Genomic DNA, 22185 nt, shown 5'->3' on the forward strand with positions numbered 1-22185 from the left:
GCACATCATCTGTCCAAAGAGCATTCTACTATTAACTCCTCCTCATAAACGACCTTTACTTCTGCAGCTCAAAGTTACCGGAAATTCTCTCCTCTTTTTTGTCCTTTCTCATTGAGTAGGCCAAGTAAAACAGAGCTGGTAGGCATAACCTCCTCAAATTTGAACAAACACTTGAATACAAAACTTCGGATTGGATTGCCTCATTAAAATGTTCCCGATTGATTACTCTTATTGTTCAGTTTTTCAGTAGGCATGGAATAATAAGTACCAAAGAAACAGAAATCCTAAAATAACTAGTAAATCACTTGACAATTGGGAGACCATTACACAATGCTAAATAGAAACCACAGGAGCCAAGGCTGGCAGAAGAGTACTGTTCAAAATTACAAACTGAGCAGAGAATTATCTGTTCTGCAGAGCTCGTCTTTTTTTTCCCCCCGTCTTTGCCCTCTGTGGCTAAAATTGATTCCCCAGGGTTTTCAGCCCCAAGGCCATGATCTCTTGACCTGCTGACAAGTTGTGCCTTCTGTTATCATTTTTTCTATATTAGAGATCAGAAATTTTAAGTCACATCCTGGAGAATTTTCAAACCTTGTAGTTTTATTCAACTGATGACATGGCAAGAGTTTTTAGGGCAATATTACCAGTTATTTGTCAAAGTATTTAAACAATACTTAAGAATAAAGATTTTTTAAAGTTTTCTTTCTCATGAACATTTTTCTGATATTAACTAAGGCAATTGTTGTCCAAGCTTACTGTGCATAGTAACTGCAAGGAATGATTATTAGAAATGCATATTCTAGGGCCACACTAGGTCTGCTGGATCTAAATTGCTACAGTTAAAGGTAGGGATCTTTATTTTTAACAAGTTCTTCAGTTGATCCTGAAGTAGGTGGTTGTCAGCTACATACATAACAGAACTAGAGTGTGAATGGAAGTTGGGGCATAAAGAAATAGAGAGGCAATATTTACGATGCTGCAGTAAGTTTCTTAAACTCAGTTTAACAGCTGCCTTTATCACTGCCACTCACAGCTACCACCTTAGGTTAAACTAAATAACCTTCCTCAGCTTCAGCTTCTTCATCTAAGGAATGAAAATAATTATACCCACCCCAACACATTGTTTTGTGGATGAGTTTACAGTGTTGAAAACACTTACTCCCTCACGTCAAGCCAGAACCAAAAGAATCTCATGTAAATCTCTCTCTTGTAAAGTGGTTAGCAGAATTCTACACAATGCTCAATAGTTTGGCTATTATTGCAACATAAGAAAGGAAATTTGATAGAAAATAGTGAATAATTTTATTTTTATAGTTGAGGATAGAAGAAAAAGTATAAAGTATTAAAAATCAATGGAATTTTTAAAAAATCACTTAGAAATTATTGGCATTTTCCACAAATACATTTCCAAATCAGAAGAGTCTAATCTATTTGAAAAGTTCAGTAACTACACTCATCAAAAACTGTATTACTTAACAATAGAACAAGCCATTTGTACATGGATTTTATCACTTTGCCCAACTTTTAGCTAAATCACTCCATGCTTTCATGCAAGTCATTAAGTTGCCTTCAGAATCAACTTTCCTATCAATGGAAATAATTATAAAGTAGTAACCCTTACCAAGATATATTACGCTTTTAATAAAATGTTTAAAGTCTACAAGTTGAAAACAGTTACAAGCTTAAATTCACTACAATTTACTACAGGAAATGTGAAATGCATAAGAAGAGAAGACTAATCTGGTGACAAGATTTGAAAATGCTTTTGACTAAAAATGTCTAGCATTATATTGTGTGTATATCTCAAGCTGAAATAGAATAGAATTGAACTGACATGGAGCAATGAATGGGCAATAAAATGGGGATAGAATAAATGCAGTTAAGATGAAACCAAATGGAATCTGTATTTTATCCATCCTCATCTATCTCCATAATACAGTCACTTATTATCAGGATGTCTAACCCAGTTTCTACTTCTAATGTGAAGTAAGACATTCTGTCTTACTTCTGGTGGAAGTATTGATTAAGTAGTGAAGAGTAAGCAAAAATATTCTGGGATGCTATCTTCGCAGACTTTTTCTTCTTTTTGTCAGATTCAAAGGAAAATGCAGGCTGAAATGAATCCCTCATTATTTTCTCTCAAGATGCTAATGTTATGGCTTAAGCAACTCTAATGCATTAAGTCCAACAACCAAGAGAAGACAAATGAAAAAACCTTTCCCAAACTGCGTAAACCTGACTGGAGAAAACAAATGGTGCAGGTTGACTCTCTGGTTATTAAAGAAGTAGACTCTAAAATAGGTTTATTCTGGCAGAGCCTTAAAAAGGAAGACAACATTTTCAACTAGTTGCAAGAGAAAGGGGAAATTATTCTTAGTTTTCTGGTCTTTTCTCTCTGAGTCAACTCAATTTAATGTCTAAATGACGCTTTTTTTTCACCTACTAAGTGCTAAGCCTTAGAAGATTGAAAAATGATTAAGGCTTGGTTCCTATGTTTAAAGAAATGAGAAGAGTCAAAGACGTATAAAATTAGCTCCAGAGAGAGTTATTTCTTTCTCGTGATTGTCCTGACACTAGCTTTATATTCCCAGTTCTATCTTCACTATAACTCCCTTTAAAAATCTTAATGGGGACATTTCACCATCTTGCATTCAAATATGCATAAAGCCAAACATATAATAATCTCCTCCCCCTAAAAAAGCACTTCACATTCCAAATTTACTCAGGACACTACTATTTTCTCAATAACCCATGCTGTAAAAGTTAACATTTTTTTATTCATCCTTTTGTTTCTTGGCTCATATTCAGTTAGCCACAATGTCCTGTCAAATTTTCCTCATGAATTTACTCCAAAAAAAAAAAGTTGTCTCGATTTCTACTACTAACTACACCCTATTTCAAATCCTCTTGACCTTTTTCTATTATAGTCAGAAATAAATAGGAAAATAGAGATCTGCCTCCCCCACACCCATGAACTTGGAGCTAAATGAATAACAGTGTAGTAGATGCCATTGCAATGGCTTCCTGGTTCACAAGGTTCACAACTGAGATCCCCAGACTTGGCACCGTTTCTGCCTTTCCTAAGGCACTATTGTTTGGTTAATCCAGCCCTTCTTTGAACTATCTTGGTGTATTTCTGATAAATTACCTTACTGACTTACTGATTTCCATTACTTTCAACCAGAAGAACCTTAACCAATACAAAAAGAAATAAGATTGAGCATTAAATGAATTAAATCAATACATAAGAGGAGATAGTCTTTCAAATGCATAATATTTTACTTAAAATATTACCAAAAAAGCTTAATTGTGCTGTTGACACACAGAAATCATGTGTAAGTGTAAAGCAACTTTTTATGGGGATCTAAGGTAGTTCTGGGTACATCAGAGAGACTGCAATTGGGTCACTAAAAGGTTTCTGTTTCCTATGGTGGGGTAAATATGTTTTATCTGATCACGAGGCAACCTAGATAAAATGTGCCTCAAGATCATCACCTTCCATTGTTCTAATTATATGCCCACTAAATAAGTAATTGAGTACTACTTCAAGTCTCCACAGACAGGGTGACTTGTGTTGAGGATGTAAGCACTTTAAAGAGACAGCTTCTATTTTAAATTAACAATATCCCTATGTATTTGGTTACTGCGAACCTCATACCAAGAGTCCTATCATTCCTAAGAACACCAATAAATGCAAGCTTATGGTCCTCAAATGCTAGGGAACATAACATTAAGTGTCATTAATTCACAAGGAAAATATCAGTGCCTGAGCCCCTGCTGCAACCTTCTCCCACTCCACTACATCAAATTTTAGAACTGTATGACTGCCTCTCCCCCACAAAAATTTGTTTATTCATTTATTTTTCAGCCTTTTTTTATCTGTCAAGAATATATTAGGTAAAGAAGTATCATGGGTACAAAGATGGACAGTAACAAATAATTTATTAATATTATGCTAGTAAACATAACAAAGAACAAATAGAAGGTTCTATTAAGACACTCAAAAAGGGACTTATCCTGGTCAGGGGTATCAGGAAACACTTCCTGAGGAAACTGCATTAAAGTTGGACCTGAAAGATGGCCCCAGGTTACCCCTTGGAAATCTATTTTTCTGTCGTCACCAGTTTAATATTTAATAGAACTTTCAACACTTCTCTCATGTTCAAAATCTCTACCCACTAAGACAATGATTAAACTGAGGTGACATCTTTAGGGACCACTAGACTAGGTGATCTCTTAGATCCCTTGTAGATCTAAAGATCTCATGATTAGTTTTCAATATGTGCATAATGTTCCATCTTATGGGAGTTCTGCAATTAGCTGGAGGTCCCTTTTATTTTTGTATGTAAGAAAAGTAAATTGCAAAGAAATGTATGTGACTGGCCTCCATTTCTAGGAAAATGAACAACTTAGTATAGGTGTTTTTGTTTATATAGTGTCTTATGAACATAGAGAAATATGTGGAGAAATACACCAAGGTATTAATAATGGTTCCTTAAGGGAAAGAAAAAAGGTAGAAGGAAATATAGAAGAGGAAAGAAGACTGTTGAGTAACTTAAAAATATCAAGGCTTAATTGTAATAAAAATTCAAAGACACATATGCCATCTAATTGTGGGTTTTGCCATTACTTTTAACGCCAAAAACAATTACTTTTGCATCAATGTAATATTTCTGCAAATCTGTAAAAATTGGAAATAGAGATTTTGGCATTTACCAAATAGAAATGACATGGATAAATGACAGTATTGATTGATTAGTGACAAGATTATAGCAATTTGTATCATTGTTATCTGTTTTCATTTCAATACTATGCTTGCAATTGAGTAATGTTTAAATCTTTGTGATTTTTAAATACAATCTGTGCTACCTATTCAAAGGCTCTCTTGAATTCAGCTTCATTCTCCCTCTTCAGTTTCCTACTGCTTCCCAAATGTATCCACCAAGCACTTTTTATCAGTAACCTCTAGTTTTATGGCTCTTGTGATAGATTTCAGGGTGTATGGGGCAGGGGTGGCAGGGAAGTAAGGAAAAAAATGTCTTTGAATTCTGCTATGCAGCAGACCCCATGCTAGGTGCTTTTCATTCATAAATCCATTTAGTCTTTTCAGTATGTTAAAATGGACACGTTACCGCCTTCTCTCTTTTACAGATAAGAAAACTGAGTTGAGTAACTTCCTTGAGTTCATGGCACTGAAGGAATAAAGCTGGAATTTTCACCCATGAGAGCCTATTTATAAAACTCATTCTTTTTTGTTTACTATTATCATACTTTAAGTCCTGGGATACATGTGCAGAATGTGCAGGTTAGTTACATAGGCATACATGTGCCATGGTAGTTTGCTGCACCCATCAACCCATCATCTACATTAGGTATTTCTCCTAATGCTATCCCTCCTCTACCCCTCCACCCCATGACAAACCCCACTGTGAGATGTTCCCCTCCCTGTGTCCATGTGTTCTCATAGTTCAACTCCCACTTATGAGTGAGAACATGTGGTGTTTGGTTTTCTGTTCCTGTGTTAGTTTGCTGAGAATTATGGTTTTCAGCTTCATCCATGTCCCTGCAAAGGACACGAGCTCATCCCTCATTCTTTACTCACCACACTTTGTCCTCTGCCTCCCTTTCCATGCTTGTCTCCCATTAGTTCCCCAATGGACTCTTCACTGCGGTCATAACAGTCATGTGGGACTGCTTGCATTTTCTAGTACGTGCCATTCTTTTCTCTCACCCAGGCTCCTTTTCCCAACCTTGCCCTTGTCCTTGTCTTTCTCTTTCTCCTACAGGTGCTCCTTCTTCTCCTTCCTCCTCTCTTTCTCTCTCTCTCTCTCCATTTTACTTTGCTTGGAATGTACTACTCCTACTCCACCTGTATATTAAGCAAATTTCTATTTTTTTCCTAAGGCTCAGCCCAGCTATCCTCTCCTGCAAGCCATCCCTGGTATGACATCTCCAAACAGACTCAAGAGCTTCCTCTGTGCTCCCATTATGCCTACTTTTAGACCTCTATTGTGTCCCTTATCACTGCCAAAATTATTTGATTATTTAGCCACCAGCTCACTAAACTTTTACCTTCCCCACTCTAACTGTCAGTCATCATCATGCAGAAGCTATAAGTTCTTTATAATTTCAAAGCCTCATGCAGGACCTGGAAGACACGAAAAATTTAATAAATGCATGCTAAAAGAATGAATAAATTAATTGTTCCCTTGAGTTCAGTACACAAATCCAGAGTAATTTAGAGAGGACAGGTGAGTGAACAAGACAGAATGAACATGATAGTTTGAGCTGTTCTTAAAACACAGCATAGTCTCTCAGATAAGTTAATTATCTGAGGGAGGTTTTGCATTAGAATGATTAGCTGGAAAGTACAAAATTTCAGAGAAATTATATGTGCTTATATATACTAAGTTTTACATGGTGTGCCTGTAGAAGCTGAAGCCTAACTCAGCGATACTCAGCCATACAAAAGATTTCCTTGTCCTTGGTGTGGCACAGAAGCTGGGATAATAGGTATTTCAGTGATCCAAGTAGAAAAATGACTGATGATGACGAGAGACTCCTTTGTTCTTATCACTACAGGAAAGGAGGATCTCCTATTCCCTTCAAATAAAAATTAGGTTTAATTTCCTGTCTGTTCAGTGGATGAGACCTGAGAATTGAATTTGAATAAATTGAGATTTTAAAAACTGATACTTCTTACTTTACCAGATTTGGTATAAGTTAGGACTACTGGATTCCAAGCAACACAAAAGTACACTCAGCAACTTAAATAAGAAACACTGAAGGAGGTTTTGCACAGAAAGAACAGCCAAAAAATAAAGCCTTGGAACCAACAAGAACTAGTAAAGCTCTGAGGTTCTAAGAAACAGGAGTCAATGACCTTGTCAGAGTGCCATCTTTGAGCTGAATTCACTCCAATTATTTTCTTGTTACTCAACCTAACAGAGAATCTGGCTGGTCCAGCATGGTCCAATACATCCATGAATTAGCTAAGGGAGATTGGAGTACTTCTAGGTACAGTCCCACTAAGACTCCAATCAAATAAGGATGACAAGTTCCCCATAGAAATACTGGGATACAGAAACCATAAAATGAGAAAACAGATAAATGCATTTGGGATGACAAAAATAATATATCCACTACTTAATTTTAGTCCTACTTCGCATTATTTTGAGTGTAAGCTCCATGGAGACAGGAACTTTGATTAGTCTTGTTTCCTACTATATCCTCCTCACTATAATATTAACTAGCATACAGTAAGCATTCAATAAATATTAGTTGAGTTAAGTTAATACCCTATTTCTAAATAAATTCCCCTTTGGTTACACTAGTTAGATATCATGTAGGTTCCAGAAAGAAAAATATGTACAGTCAGTAAATGTTTATAAAAGTAAAACTATAGAAAAATAATCAAAGCCTAGGGCAGATTCAAACTGAGAACGCTGAATGGTCAGAGACCCGTAAGAGGGCTCCAGAGGTTTATAAAAGACAAAGAGCATAGTACATGTTAGAAGGAAGGCATGGGGAAGCTGGGAGAAGGGAAGTTATGTTCATTGAGTGCCTGCATTCTAACAGCTGTTCTGGTAGGTGCTTTTGCATATATTGTTTTATTAATATGGTATACCAAAACTTTGGGGAATATACAAAAAGTAATGACCAGCATGGAATGCAGACTGTATTTCCCTCATAGTCATCTATATGGCTAGCCCTTGACCTCAGGTACCCTCCACTAAGCACATATTTGATTTGCACAATTAAGCCATTGCCTCTAGTAAAGAGCAAAGGGTCAGTATTGCTGGCCAAAGAAACGTCAGTCTTTCTGGTCCATCTCTGCCTCACCTTCAGGCACACTCACTGCAGGAAATAATGCCAAGCACTTTAGTTGTGCCTGCATGAGCATTCATTCTTTGGATTAAATAATGTGTACACGTGGGCACAGAGTGTAGAATAAAAGACACTGGAGACTTGGAAAGGTGGGAGAGTAGGGAGGTGAGAGAGGAGAAATTGTTTAGCAGGTACAATATACATTATGTAGGTAATGGTTACACTAAACCCATGGATATATTGCACCATTATGCAATATATCCATGGAACAAAACTGCACTTGTACCTCATACATCTATACAAGAAATTTAATAAAGTGTGCAAACACCACAACCAACTTACCTTTTCAGGTTCTTCCTTCTCCAGTATCCCCCAAAGTTGTTAGCAACAAACTACTCACTCTGTCCTAAAATAAAGTCTGCTGGTTTAAGCCAGTGAAGAAGGTATTTCCAGTTGGTTCTCCATACTGACAGTGAGGTCCAGAAAAAACATAAAGAACTTCACATTACATCACCCATGCTTATTTTACAGATGACAAAACAGAAGCTTAGATAAGAAAAGAGAGTTGCCCAATATCTCACAGCTAGTTAGTGTTAAGACCAGGACTTTAACCTGGATCTCCCATTTTCTAATTCAGTTCTTTTCTTATTTCATCAGAGTTTGCTCAGATGTTGGAATTCCATGGTAGCTTTAAGTTGTTTACAGTAAGTAATGGATTAACTGCCTTAATTATGGATTATTATAATTGTTCACTTAATTTAATTATTGATCTCTGTCAGAACATTTTTCACAATCAAATGATTTCCAATACAACAGAGCACTTTTACCTGCTCATAAGAACCCAAGACCAAATCACAGATTTATCATGAGGTATTTTAATTTGGACGTGTTCTTTTTGTATTTGAGGTCTCACCAAGATGGTAGTATGCTCTTTCTAATTATATAAGATGGTGATGAGGTCCATGAAACCAAGAAGTGATAGCAACTGTCCACTATTATGTCTGGAGATTTTTTAGATCGATACAACCTCAACCATTCAGATAAGGATGTTCCTTGGTAGCCAATCCAATAGCACTATCTGGTTGACAGAAGCAAAGGCAAGCAACAGCAACTATGAGTCCAGAATAAATTGTTATGATTCCAGAGTATCTCACTCACATTTTAGATTCAAAATTTATGGAATGAAAATGTACTTCTCTTGGCCTTTTTCTTTAATTATCATATCAGTTACATTTCTCACTTGCAAACAACAAAATCTACTCTGGCTAAACTTAAAAGAAAAATTCTTAAAATAACACTTAACTACACCACAAAGCTTGATCCTTAAAATACAAGAATGATAAATTGGACTTTATCAAAACTTAAAAGTTTGACTTCAGAAACATTGTTAAGAACATGAAAACATAAAACACCGACTGGCAGAAAATATTTGTAAATCATATTACTGGAAAAGACATGTATCCAGAATATATCAAGAACTTTGGTGATCTGCAGATGGTCTCCCTGAAGTATTCAACACTTGCATGTGAAGAAGTTACCCAAGGCTAGAAAAAGAACCACCTGGAAAGATCAGAGGGAATAGAAAGACTAAAAGACCTAATTCACAGAGTATTAGAATGAGAGAAGCTTTGTTTCAATAGTGGGAAATTATTAGCCATAGTCTATATATGGGCCTGATTCCACCTAAGAAGTTATAAGAGCAAGATCCAAAAGGCTCAAACTGTTACCAAGTAATTAGCTGTGACCTATAACAAAACTCAAGGATATTTATTATAAAACAAAAATCTCTAGCATCAAATAAATCAGTGTCTGACATCCAATAAAAAATTACCAGGCATGCAAAGAAGCAGGAAATATTCATAATGTGGAGAAAAATAAGTCAATCCAAACTAACCCAGAACTGACCCAAATTTTAGAATTGATAAGGAAATTAAAGTAGTTATTATGACTGAATTTCATAGGTAAAAACAGTTAAGTAGAGTAATGAGAGATATTTTTAAAAACAAGCATTGAACTTATGGAGATAAAAACTACAATGTCTGATATTAAAAATCTGCTGGATGGGATTAACTCCTAAGTATATATTGCAGAAGAAAAAAGCAATGAACTCAAACACATAGCAATGGAAACTGTAAAAAATGAAACATGAAAAGAAAAATTTTTTCTAAAAAAATAAACAAAGCAATAGTAAACTGTTAGGCAACTTGAAGTGGTCCAATATATGACTCCCCAAAAGGGAGAAATTAGGGAAGAGAAAACTATGTGAAAATCAGTGGTTAAAATCTTCTAAATTTGATAAAAAACTATAAACCGATAGTAGAAGCAAGCTCAATGATCCTCAAGCACAAGAAACGTGAAGAAAACTACACTAAGGAATATTATAATAAAATTGCCCAAAACCATTAATAAAGAGAAAAATCTTGAAAATTGAGAAAAAAGGAAACATGTAGAAAGAAAAAAGATGAGGATGAAAGGATGATTAAGGATTAAGGATAAGCATATTTAAACTACTAGAAAAAAAATCTGTCAATCTAGGATTCTGTAACAAGGAAATCTTTTCAAAAACTTAGCCATTAGAGAAATGCAAGTTGTAGCTACCATGAGATGATATTACCTACCTATAAGAATGGTTACAATTTGAAAGACTAGCCATGGCAAATGTTGGTGAGGTCTTCTAGGAATTGGAACTCCTATTCACTGCTGGTGGGAATATAAAATGTTACAACCACTTTGGTAAACAATTTTTAAGCTTCATAAAAAGCCTAACATACACTCACCACATGATCCACCCATTGGATCCCCCCTTTCCCTCAAGAGAAATGACAACAAATACCCATAAAACATTTGCACACTAATGCTCTTAGCAGCTTCATTTTGTAGTAGCTAGAAACAAACCCAAATATTCTGATATTCATACAGATGAGTGAGTAAAAAACATTGTAGTACATTCGCACCGTGGAATACTCAGGGATGAAAATAAATGAGCCATTGATTGCCAAACACAACAACGTGGAGGGACCTCAAAATAATTATGTTTGGTGAAAGAAGCTAGACAAAAAGATAATCCATACTGTATGATTCCATTTATATAAAGTGTTAGAATTCAAACTAATCTATAGTGACAGAAATAGATCAAGAGTCAACTAGAGACAGAGAGGGTAGGCAAAAAGGAGAGATAATGAAAAGGCATTAAGAAACGTTGAGTGTGCATGTTCTCACTTATAAGTGGGAGTTGAACAATGAGAACACATGGACACAGGGAAGGGAACATCACACACTGGGGCCTGTCAGGAGGTGGGGGCAATGGGAGGGAGAGCATTAGGACCAATACCTAAAGCGTGTGGGGCTTAAAACCTAGATGACAGGTTGATGGGTGCAGCAAACCACCAAGGCACATACATACCTATGTAACAAACCTGCATGTTCTGCACATGTATCTCAGAACTTAAAGTAAAATAAAATAAAGAAACATTGGGTGTGATGGATAGATTAACTATCTTGACTCTGGCAATAGTTTCACAGATGTATACATAAGTAAAAGTGCATCAAATTAAATACTTTATAAGTACAATTTATTGGATGTCAATTATACATTAATAAACTTTTAAAATATCTGTGTTATATATTTATCAAAATTATATAAATTTAGCAAAATTAATACCGAGGCATATATCACCATCTTAGGAGAAACTGGAATACATGAATAAATCAGAAATTTGATTTAAAAATGTAAGTAAATAAACAGTGATGGTTTGTATTTCTCAGAACTTACATGAGGAATATAACAATAAGCGTATAGATGTGTTTCCAGGAACATGACAGAGACAGGCTGATGAGAAAACCACAGCTACCAGAGCTGCCTCTGAGCACCATATGCTGGAACGCATCTCTGATTATATCACTACAACCCAGAGCAATGTCATTTTTTCATTAGGAACTTTTGCACAAATTATTCCCCGCACCCCCCCTCAACCCCCGGCCCCCGCCAAAGTCAAATACTTCTTCCAACATTTGCATCAGGAAAATGCAAACTTCACTGCTCCCTCATACTGGATGCTTTTGAACTGAAGTTTCAATTGGGTTCATCTGACTGGTGGGGCTTGGGTCATGTGCCTGTATCTAGATGCAAGCAAGGTTGGGAATTCAAGTTCAAAATCCATGTAGGGCAGGAAATACTCATGTGTCAGTTTCTCCATCATTTCTGAAGGCCATTTAGAAGATAATGGGTAGCTACAAATAATGATAGTTGCCAATTACAATAATGATTCAGAATTAGACCTATGCCAAACTACTAACATTTCTTTAAGCATCACTTTCTAGGACAGAAATTTTGTACACTTCAGTATTTCAAACTTTAGATGCAACACTCTTTTAATGTTTATTATTGATACTAAAGAGATGAATTATAGTTTCACTTTCAGAATGGCATCAAAAGAATATGAAATATATTAGGAATACTTTAGATGCACATAGTCTATTCATTTTTAAAGAATTTTCATATAACTTATCTGTAGTTTCAGAAAGTGGGATTACACCTTGGGCAAAATGCAATCAGTTCTCCAGAAGTTGAATTAAAGTATTAAATAGCAACTCTGGTAAGGCAAAATTAATAATTAATGTGTAAAAGATGGGACAGTTATACGAAGAGCAAGGAACAACTTGGCACAAGTTGATAAACACATCTAATTTTCTACAGAAACTCATGGAGAAACTTAAGATTGTATTCTGATTTTGTTAAGACCATTTCAGAATAAAATCTTAACTCTGCTGGTTTCACTCACATAATTGGTGAGAGAAGGGTAGGAACTAAAGATGTTTTTAAAGCTTTCATTTGGAATTAACAAAAACTTTAAAAAACACAAGAGGAGAAAATTTTGAGGGTAAGATAATAAGCTGAATTTGTTAAATTTAGATTGAAAGGGCCTGCAGGTCACCCACCTGGAAAGGTTCAGCATTCAGAAATGTTGGTTGGGAATTTAGGAAACATGGAATTGTCAGTGTCAGTTCTCAATCTTTATTTTGTTTGTATTTTGTAATAATGAGAATTTAGTTCAGAAAAAAAATACCTGAAGCTTAAATAAGTTAGAAACTTCATTCTCTCGCATATCTGTTAAGTACAGCAGTAGGGCAGCTATGAGGCTCCACAGAATAAGAGACCCTGTTCCTTTTCTGATGTGACTTCCTTTCCCAAGGTCCAACATGGCTGCTGGTGCCTCAGCCATCGTATCTGTATTCCAGTCATCTAGAAAAAAGAAAGAAGAAAAAATAGCAAGCCATTCCCTTTGGAGACACTTTCTATAAGCTGCACATTACTTCCACCTTCATTCCATTGGCCAGAACATAGTAAATGGCCACATCTATCTCCAAGAATGGTTGGGAAATACAGTCTTTATTCTAACCACCCATCTATCTACTTGAAAAAGCTGGTCTTCTTTTACTAAGGAAAAGAAAGAGAGCAGATATTGAGCAACAATTAGCATTTAGCTAACATACCTAGGACAAATGGCTCTAGCAACACTAGCAACACTATCTCTCCCACTAAAGAAATTAAATGGCAGTAACAGCATCATCATAAAGATCGCTGCAAATCTAGTCTAATTTATAAAACTAGAAACTCATAATATTCGGTACCTTGAGAAACATTACTGGCAAATCTCTGGCAAGACACAACAGACCACAACATACGAAAATGTCAGGGCATCATGACTATACAGAACCATGTATGGTTCTTAAACCATATGGCACTTAAACTATCATAGCATTGCCATCAGCAATCTACTGCTACTAATCACTTTTCATAGGGGAAAATGAAAAACTTTCAGTCACATAGATAGCATGTGTAATGGCCTGGGTCTGATATATAATTATGATGTGAAATTAAAAATGGTGGCTAACAGTTAACAAAGGTAGAAAACTCTAATTTGGGACGACCACTTCGTTGGTCAGTTCAAACTACAGCATAGCCGTAAGAGTTTTGGCGAATTATTTAAGACATCCTTCTGAGAGCTTTACGCTGTTTTATATCACACATTTCTCTAGGAAAATAATTCAAAAGCGACGTGCTCTGATTACTCAGATACAAAAAGAAAACTGGGAGAAACAGCAATCAGAAAGAAGAAAAAAGGCTAAACTCTGTAAATGGAATAACTGCTATCATTTTTCTTTGCCATTACCTTGACAATAAAAGGGTTCTATGGAGGCTCCTGATTTATGGTCCTTTCAGGCAGTCACTGCTGAACAAAGCCACATTGATTTCCTGGATTCAAGGTGGGGCAGTTCAAGGCCACTAACAATTGCAATTCACACATCTATTGGTTGATATCTATGAATTGCATCTGACCCAGACCAAATTTATGAATGGGGCTGATCGTAGTCTGTTTGTCTTATCATTGACAAACAGAAACCTTTACTTTACAATAAGTCATGAGCACGCCGTGGACTTCTGACCTATGCCTGTGCTAGCTCTCTGGTTTGGAGACCTTAAGACTCTCTTTGAAGATTATGCACCAATAAAGTATATTAGTCTTTGATACAACTAAACGTTTAACTGCTGAGAACAGTGTGATTACAGCAAGACTAAGTTAAAAAACTTAGTGAAAAAGTTCGATGTGTTTGTCTTGGGCTTTCCTTAGGTTAATGTTATTAATAAAGTGGAATTATGAGGTCCTTTATGAAATATTTCTTCCTTTATAAAACATCATATGGAAAATATGTAGAGAAATAAAATAGGGATATAGAAAAGACTAAGCCAAAATTCAGCACCAATAGACATATATTAATATATGCATAAAGACAAAGAATAGAGACAGGAAAAGGACATTAGAAAAAAAATCAAGCTAGTATTTTAATAAATAACTGATATAGAATAAGAGAAGCCTGATATCATAGATGTGGTAAAGAGAAGGATTGGGAAAATATTGAAGAAACGAAGAAAAATTGAAGTCTTAACTATATAACTGGGGTAACTGGGGTCTATCGTTTAAAAGCTTTCTGCAGAAGATAGCATGAGCTGAGTTGTGAAGGACAAGCAGGGACTGATAGAGAGAACAGCATATATAAAGATAGCAAGACCTGATCCAGTAGCCCGTCTGGAGCACTGCATGCAAAGAATGAGGTAGGGGTATGAGGTGGAGATAACCAGAGTTCAAATCATCAGGTGCTTAATTCAGTAAGGCAGAGTTTAGTTTTGTCCTGAAGGCTCTACAGAACTACTGAAGGAGTTTAAACGAGAAGTAATGTGATCAGATATGCATGTTAGAAAAATCTCCAAAGCAAAGAGAAGAGCACATAGGAATGTGGTCAGTGGAGACAGAAAGACCATAATATAGGTTAGAAGTGAAAAGGTTGTGAACTTTACCAAGACACTGGTAAAGAGGAAAAGGCAATTAAATTAAAGAGTTATTTAGAAAATAGAAGGTGTAGGCATTGTGAATCAATTGGATGAGGTGGTGCGGGAGAAAGAATAAGAAAGAGAGAAGTAGAAGAAGTCATCAATCGAACTTAAACCCCACTGACAGCATTAGACAGATCATTGAGGCAGAAAACTAACAAAAAAATTCTGGACTTAAATATGACACTTGACAAATGGTAACTAATAGATATCTACAAAATACTCCACCCAGCAACCATAGAATATACATCCTTCACATCTACACACAGAACATACTCCAAGGTCAACCACATGCTAAGCTATTCAAATTTATTGAATTTCAATAAATTCAAAAACATAGAAATACTCTCACACCACAGTGGAATGAAACAGAAAGCAATCTCTCAAAACCACAAAATTACATGAAATTAATAACAACCTGCTCCTAAATGACTTTCTGGGTAAACAATGAAATTAAGGAAGAAATTTTTTTTCAATTTCCTTTAAATAAATGAAAACAGAGATATAACATACCAAAATCTCTGTGATGCAGCAAAAGCAATGTTATGACAAAAGATTATAGCACTAAATACCCACCTCAAAAAGCTAGAAAGATCTCAAATTAATGATCTAACATCACACCTACAGGAACTAGAAAAAGATAAAGAAACTAACCTCACAGCTAGCAAAAGCAAAGAAGTAACTGAAAGTCAGAGTGGAACTGAATGAGACTGAGACACAAAAATCTACACAAAGAAAAATCAACAAAACTAAAAGTGGGTTCCTTGAAAGAATAAACAAGATCAACAGACCACTAGCTAGATTAACAACAAAAAGAGAGAGATCCAAATAAGCACAATCAGAAACAACAAAAGTGACAGCACTGATCCCACAGAAATACAAAAGATTCTCAGAGACAACTATGAACACATCTACACACACAAACTATGAAAGAGGAAATACATAAATTCCTAGAAACACACAATCTACTAACATTTAATCAGAAAGAAATATTGAAACCCTTAACAGACCAGTATCAAGTTCCAAAATTGATCAGTAATTAAAAAAACCCTACAAACCAAAAAAAGCTCCAGAGCAAATAGATGCACAGCAAAATTCTATTAGACGTACAAAGAAGAGCTTGTTTCAATTCTTTAGAAATTATTCCAAAAACAGAAAGAGGAAGGACTCCTTCCTAACTCATTCTGTGAAGCCAGGATTCACCTGATACAAAAACCAGGCAAAGACACAAAGAAAAAAAAACTACAGGCCAATATTCCTGATCAACATAGATACAAAAATCCTCAACATGATACTAGCAAATCAAATTCGACAGCATATTGAAAAGTTAATTCACCATGATGATGTAGCCTTCATTCCTAGGGTGTAAAGTTCATGCAACATACACAAATCAATAAATTTGATTTACCACATAAAGATAATTAACAACAAAAAACCTGATCATCATAAAAGAGGTAGAAAAAGCTTTAGACAAAATCCAACATCCCTTCATGATTTAAAAAAAAAAAAGAAAAACTCAACAAACTAGGCACTGAAGCAATGTACCTGAAAATAAGAAGAGTCATCTATGACAAATGCACAACCAACATCACACTAAACAGACCAAAAAAAGAAAAAAGAAAAAACAAAGCATTTCCATTGAGAAGTGGAACAAGAGAAGGTTGCCCATTCTTACCATTCCAATTCAATGTCGTACTAGAAGTACCAGGCAGACTAATCAAGCAAGATAAGGACATAAAAGGCATCCAAACAGGTAAAGAAGAAGTCAAACTATCTCTCTTCACTGACAATATGATTCTATGCCTAGAAAACCCTAAAGACCCTGCCAAAGGCTTCTGGAACTGATAAACACCTTCAGTAAAGTTTCACAATACAAAATCAATGTACAAAAATCCATAGCATTTCTACATACCCATAATGTTCAAGCTCAGAGCCTAATCAAGAATGCAGTCTCATTGACAATAGCTACAGAAAAATAAAATACCTAGGGATACATCTACCCAAGAAGGTGAAAGAGCTCCACAAGGAGAACTACAAAACACTCCTCAAAGAAATCATAGTTGACACAAACAAATGGAAAAACATTTTATGTTCATGGATTGAAAGAATCAGTATTATTTAAATGGCCACACTTCCCAAAGCAATCTATAGATTCTACACTATTCCTATCAATCAACCAATGTCATTTTTTACATAACTAGAAAAAACTATTCTACAATTCATACGGAACTAAAAAAGAGCTTGAGAAGCCAAAGGAATACTAAGCAAAAAGAACAAAGCTGGAAACATAACATCACCCAACTTAAAGCTATACTATAAGGCTACAGCAACAAAAACAGCATGCTACTGCTACAAAAACAGGCATATAGACCAATGAAACAGAATAGAGAGCCCAGAAACAGAGCCACATACCTACAGCTGTCTGATCTTTGACAAAGTCAACAAAAACAAGCAATGGGGAAAGAACTTCCTATTCAATAAATGGTCCTGGGATATCTGACTACCCATACGCAGAAAAAATGACACTGAACTCCTACATTTCACCATATACAAAAAGTAACTTAAGATGGATTAAAGATTTAATGTAAGACCTCAAACTATAAGAATCCTAGAAGAAAGCCTAAGAAACACCATTCTGGACATTGGCCTTGGGAAAGAATGTATGACTAAGTCCTCAAAAGCACTTGCAACAGAAACAAAAATTCACAAGTGGGACCTAATTAAACTAAAGAGCTTCTGCACAGCAAAAGAAACTATCAACAGAGTATACAGACAACCTACAGAATGGGAGAAAATATTTGCAAACTATGCATCCAACAAAGGTCTACTATCTGGAATCTATAAGGAACTTCAACAATTCAACAGGCAAAAACCAACTTAACCCCATTAAACAGGCAAAAGACATGGACAGACATTTCTCACAAGAAGACATACACCATATGTCTTCTCATATGTCAGCAAACATGAAAAAATGCTCAACATAACTTAGAGAAATGCAAGTCAAAACCACAGTGAGATTCCATCTCACACCAGTAGGAATGGCTGTTATTAAAAAGTCAAAAACCAACAGATGCTGGAGATGCTGTGGAGAAAAGGGAATGCTTATACACTATTGATGGGAATGTAAATTAGTTTCCACTACTGTAGAAAGCAGTTTAGAGATTTCTCAAAGAACTCAAAGCAGAACTACCATTTGACCCAGCAATCCCATTATAGAGACAGATATATACTACTGGAGGATATATATGTATCCAAAAGAAAATAAATTGTTCTACTAAAAAAGACACATGTGTACACGTGTTCAATGCAGCACTCTTCAGAATAGCAAAGACATGGAGTCAACCTAGGTGCCCATTAATGGTAGATTGAACAAAGAAAATGTGCTACATAGACACCATGGGATACTAAACAGCCACAAAAATGAATGAAATCATGTTCTTTCCAGCAATGTGGATGCAGCTGGAGGCCATTATTGTAAATAAATTAATGCAGGAACGAAAAAAACAAATACTGCATGTTCTTACTTTTAAGTGGGAGCTAAACATTGGGTACTCATGAACATAAAGATGACAACAAGAGAAATTAGGGACTACAGAAATTAGGGACTACTGGGAGGCATGGGGACAAGGGTTGGAAAACTGTCGGGTACTATGCTCACTATCTGGGTGATGGGATCATTTGTATCCCCAACCTCGGCATCACACAATATACCCATGTAACGAACCTGCACACGTAAAGTCTGAATCCAAAATAAAAGTTGAAAAAATAATAATAAAAGAAAAACATGAATAAATATTTACACACATAAAAGTCACCATCCATGTTTCGGGCTTGAGAAACAATGCAGCTGCTTTTGTCATTCTCTGAAATGTGGTCTCTAGGACAATGAAGAGAGCTAGGGAAAAATGGTAAGTTCACTTTTAATGATGTCCAACTTGAGCTGCCTGTGGTTGGCAAGGAAATACCAGGAGGCAATTAATCGGTGAATCTGAAATTTGGCTCAATTTGGGGTTCAGTGACTCATGTGGAACAAGACTTAAGAGAAATTCTTTAGAGAATGATATTGATGTGAATAAATTTATTGAGGATTATTGAAACCACAGTGTGTAAATGAGAAAAATATACAAGGTATATATGCTTGCAATTATAAAATATTTCAGTTGGTTTTGAGTTTAGTCTATAGTCCTCCCTTATTAAGGAATTGGTATTTACCCTCAACCAGGTGGATCTGGTAATAGCGCCTTTCTATGTTGTTCTAGGCATACCCCATTACCGTCCTTGTCTCATTAGGTTTGACCAGGAGTGTGATATGAGCCTATTGCTGAGTCTTAAGCTTTGCTTATGAAGTTGTAAAAGTCTTTGAATACTGAGTCTCTCTTCAACAGCTCCCATGGACATTTGCCCTATGATTCTGCTGTTTTCAACTGAGTCTTCTAGCTCTTAGATTCTTCTATTGAGATTGTCATTGTTTTCTAGCAAGGACTATGCTTCTTTTCCTTCTTCATGATATTAGGTTGGTGCAAAAGTAATTGTCGTTTTAGCCACTATCAATGGTAAAAACCACAGTTACTTTTGCACCAACCTATATGTTGATTGAAAATATTTCAGAACCCTAATTATGGGATGAATTTCTTCCTTCTAGATGCTTCCTTTGCAATATGATTGTACTCCCTCAGAAATAGGTCATTTCAGAAAGCTGTCTGCTTTCTTCATACCCAATGTAACATGAATTACATTAAAAACACACTCTTAGGCAGAGTGAGTGGTGGCCTCCTGCTTCCAGACTTCTGTTGACCTAAAGAAGTTAACATATGGCCAATGGGAAAAAGCTCCCAAACGCCTTATATATCGGCCCCTATTCCTGTGTACTTTTAAGTAATGTAGAAGTGAGTCAGAAAAAAAAAAAAATCATCCTCCCAATTGTTCACTTTCTAAATTCATTTAGGATTGTGCAGACACACTAAATGATCCCAGTCACAATTGAGAAGGAAGTTTCCCTCCTCTTAATTTTTCTACCAGTAAGAAATGGGTATGCCACGATGTACTTAGGTCCTCCAGAATGGGGTAGAACTGGGTTTGGAGCATCTGTTCGATCTTATACCAAAAGAAATATAGCTACCTTAACAGGACATACACCATTTTCTAACAACTATGCAGTTGGAGAATCTATCCTTTATTTGCTTGTGACTCCAATACACAACTCTTTGGAATCTAGATATAGAGTTAAGGTGTACTGTCAGATTGCCCGGATTCAGAGCTTGGCTCAGCAACTTATCAGCTGCATGACATTGAGCAACTTACTTAATCCTACTTTTACTCAATTTCTTCATCTGTAAAATGGGGATAATAATAGGACCTAGCTCATGACATTGATGTGAGGATTAATGACACAACATATGACAAGTGATTCAAACAGTATCCAGAATATAGTATGCACTCAATGTTAGCCGTTAATGTAAAAGTTAAAAAACACTTTTTTCTTGCATTTGTGGTGGTTTACTTTGCATTGTTTGTGGGGTTTTATTTGTTTGGTTGGTTGTTTTGTTTCTTAATGAAGATGGGAACCTGATGCTGCTAGATGGAAATTAGGGAAGAATAAACAACGGATCTTCTCGGGTGGACACACACCATGCCTTGTTCCACTGTTTCAGGCAGTGACCCATCAGTACATGTCACTCAGGGAAGAAGAAAACACAGTGGTATATCCTGGCACCGAGAGCGCAGTATCTCCCTGAATGACAAGCAGCTGGGCTGGAACAAAGCCAAGGAAGGAATGCAATCTCTTTGAAAAAAAAAAAAAATAACAACACATCTTCGCATTCTGACAGCCCAGGGGAAAGAGGCAGCTTTATGGAATAAAACAGCAATATACTATGAGGTCTTCCAATGAAAAGCATCAGAGAAGCACACCCTATTGTTGTGCAAAAACCCCTGCTTGTGTGTACACTAAGAGCTTTGGCCGTCACCCGAATTGTGCTGTAAAGAGGAGAGGATTTTGACTGTTTTTCCCTGATACGGCATAAAATTCTTTCTTCCTGGATTTGGCGGGTGCTGCCACAGCTGCTGCGAACAAACAACATTGTAGAGGAAGTCACCTGAATAACAATTTTTCCTTTGTAACCTGAATGTGTTGACCTTCTAAGAATATTGCGTAGGTATCATTTTTGGATTCCTAAAATGTTTATCTACCACAAAGGTGGCAAACTAAGATTTAATCCACCTGTAAATTCATCATAACCAGTTTATGAACAGTGGTTACAGACAGAAACCAAGAAAAGGGAAAAGATAAAGGTAAGAAGAGGTCACCAACAAAGAGTAAGAGAGGGAAAGACACAGAGAAGGGAAGAAGACACACCTGCGGGCAATAATAAGAAAAATGTGAACTAATATTTATGCCGGGGGTTTTACTTTCTCCCTTCAAACGATAGAACGTTTGTTTAATGAGTCTCTCTCTATCAAGTTGCCAAGCAGAACAGCTGTACCTTCTGGGCCTCAAGCTTGGGGAAAGGAGCTAAAGTGTCATTCCCCCACGAAGCTTCTTAAACTGGGTGTCTCAAGTATATTGCACGGGGAAAATGAAAATCCCAAATAACCAGAATCTCCTCCATCCCAAGAATTGCCTGCGCCATCTAGTGGCAGCACGTAATATAACCTTGAAGAGGTTATCGATGCAATGCCTAGTTTCTTTTTCTGTAGAGTTAGGAAGAGCTCAATTATCCACCTAGTCACAGGATGTCAGTGCTGGAGAGATCTTAGCAAAGCCAATGGTCTCAATTCTGCCTGCACAAGAGAACCATATAGAGAACTTTTAAATATTAGATCAGTGCCTGGGTCTTCTACCAAATAAAAGGAATCAGAATGTCTATGACAAGGGCCAAAGAAATTGGGATTTTTCAAAAGCTCTTCATTCACTTTAGGTGAATCAAACCTTGAGAACCACTGAGCTAATCCAACACGTCCTTGTTTTA

General features: G+C 36.2%; 1 protein-coding gene across 2 annotated transcripts in view; it reads right to left on the reverse strand.

Annotated features, from left to right (window-relative positions):
* CPS1 (carbamoyl-phosphate synthase 1, mitochondrial) overlaps positions 1-22185 on the reverse strand; it is a 191552-nt gene that overhangs the window by 144278 nt on the left and 25089 nt on the right. The window contains exon 2 of one of the 2 annotated variants that reach the window (XM_011932322.1): positions 11827-12057. The exons of the other annotated variant lie outside the window; for it this stretch is intronic. Within the exon in view, the coding sequence (XP_011787712.1) occupies positions 11827-11844 (18 nt within the window). The 5' untranslated portion in view covers positions 11845-12057. The remainder of the gene's footprint in view (positions 1-11826; positions 12058-22185) is intronic. 2 annotated transcript variants of the gene reach the window in all.

This window comes from Colobus angolensis, unplaced genomic scaffold, assembly GCF_000951035.1.
Source record: "Colobus angolensis palliatus isolate OR3802 unplaced genomic scaffold, Cang.pa_1.0 Scaffold95, whole genome shotgun sequence".
Classification (NCBI taxonomy): domain Eukaryota; kingdom Metazoa; phylum Chordata; class Mammalia; order Primates; family Cercopithecidae; genus Colobus; species Colobus angolensis.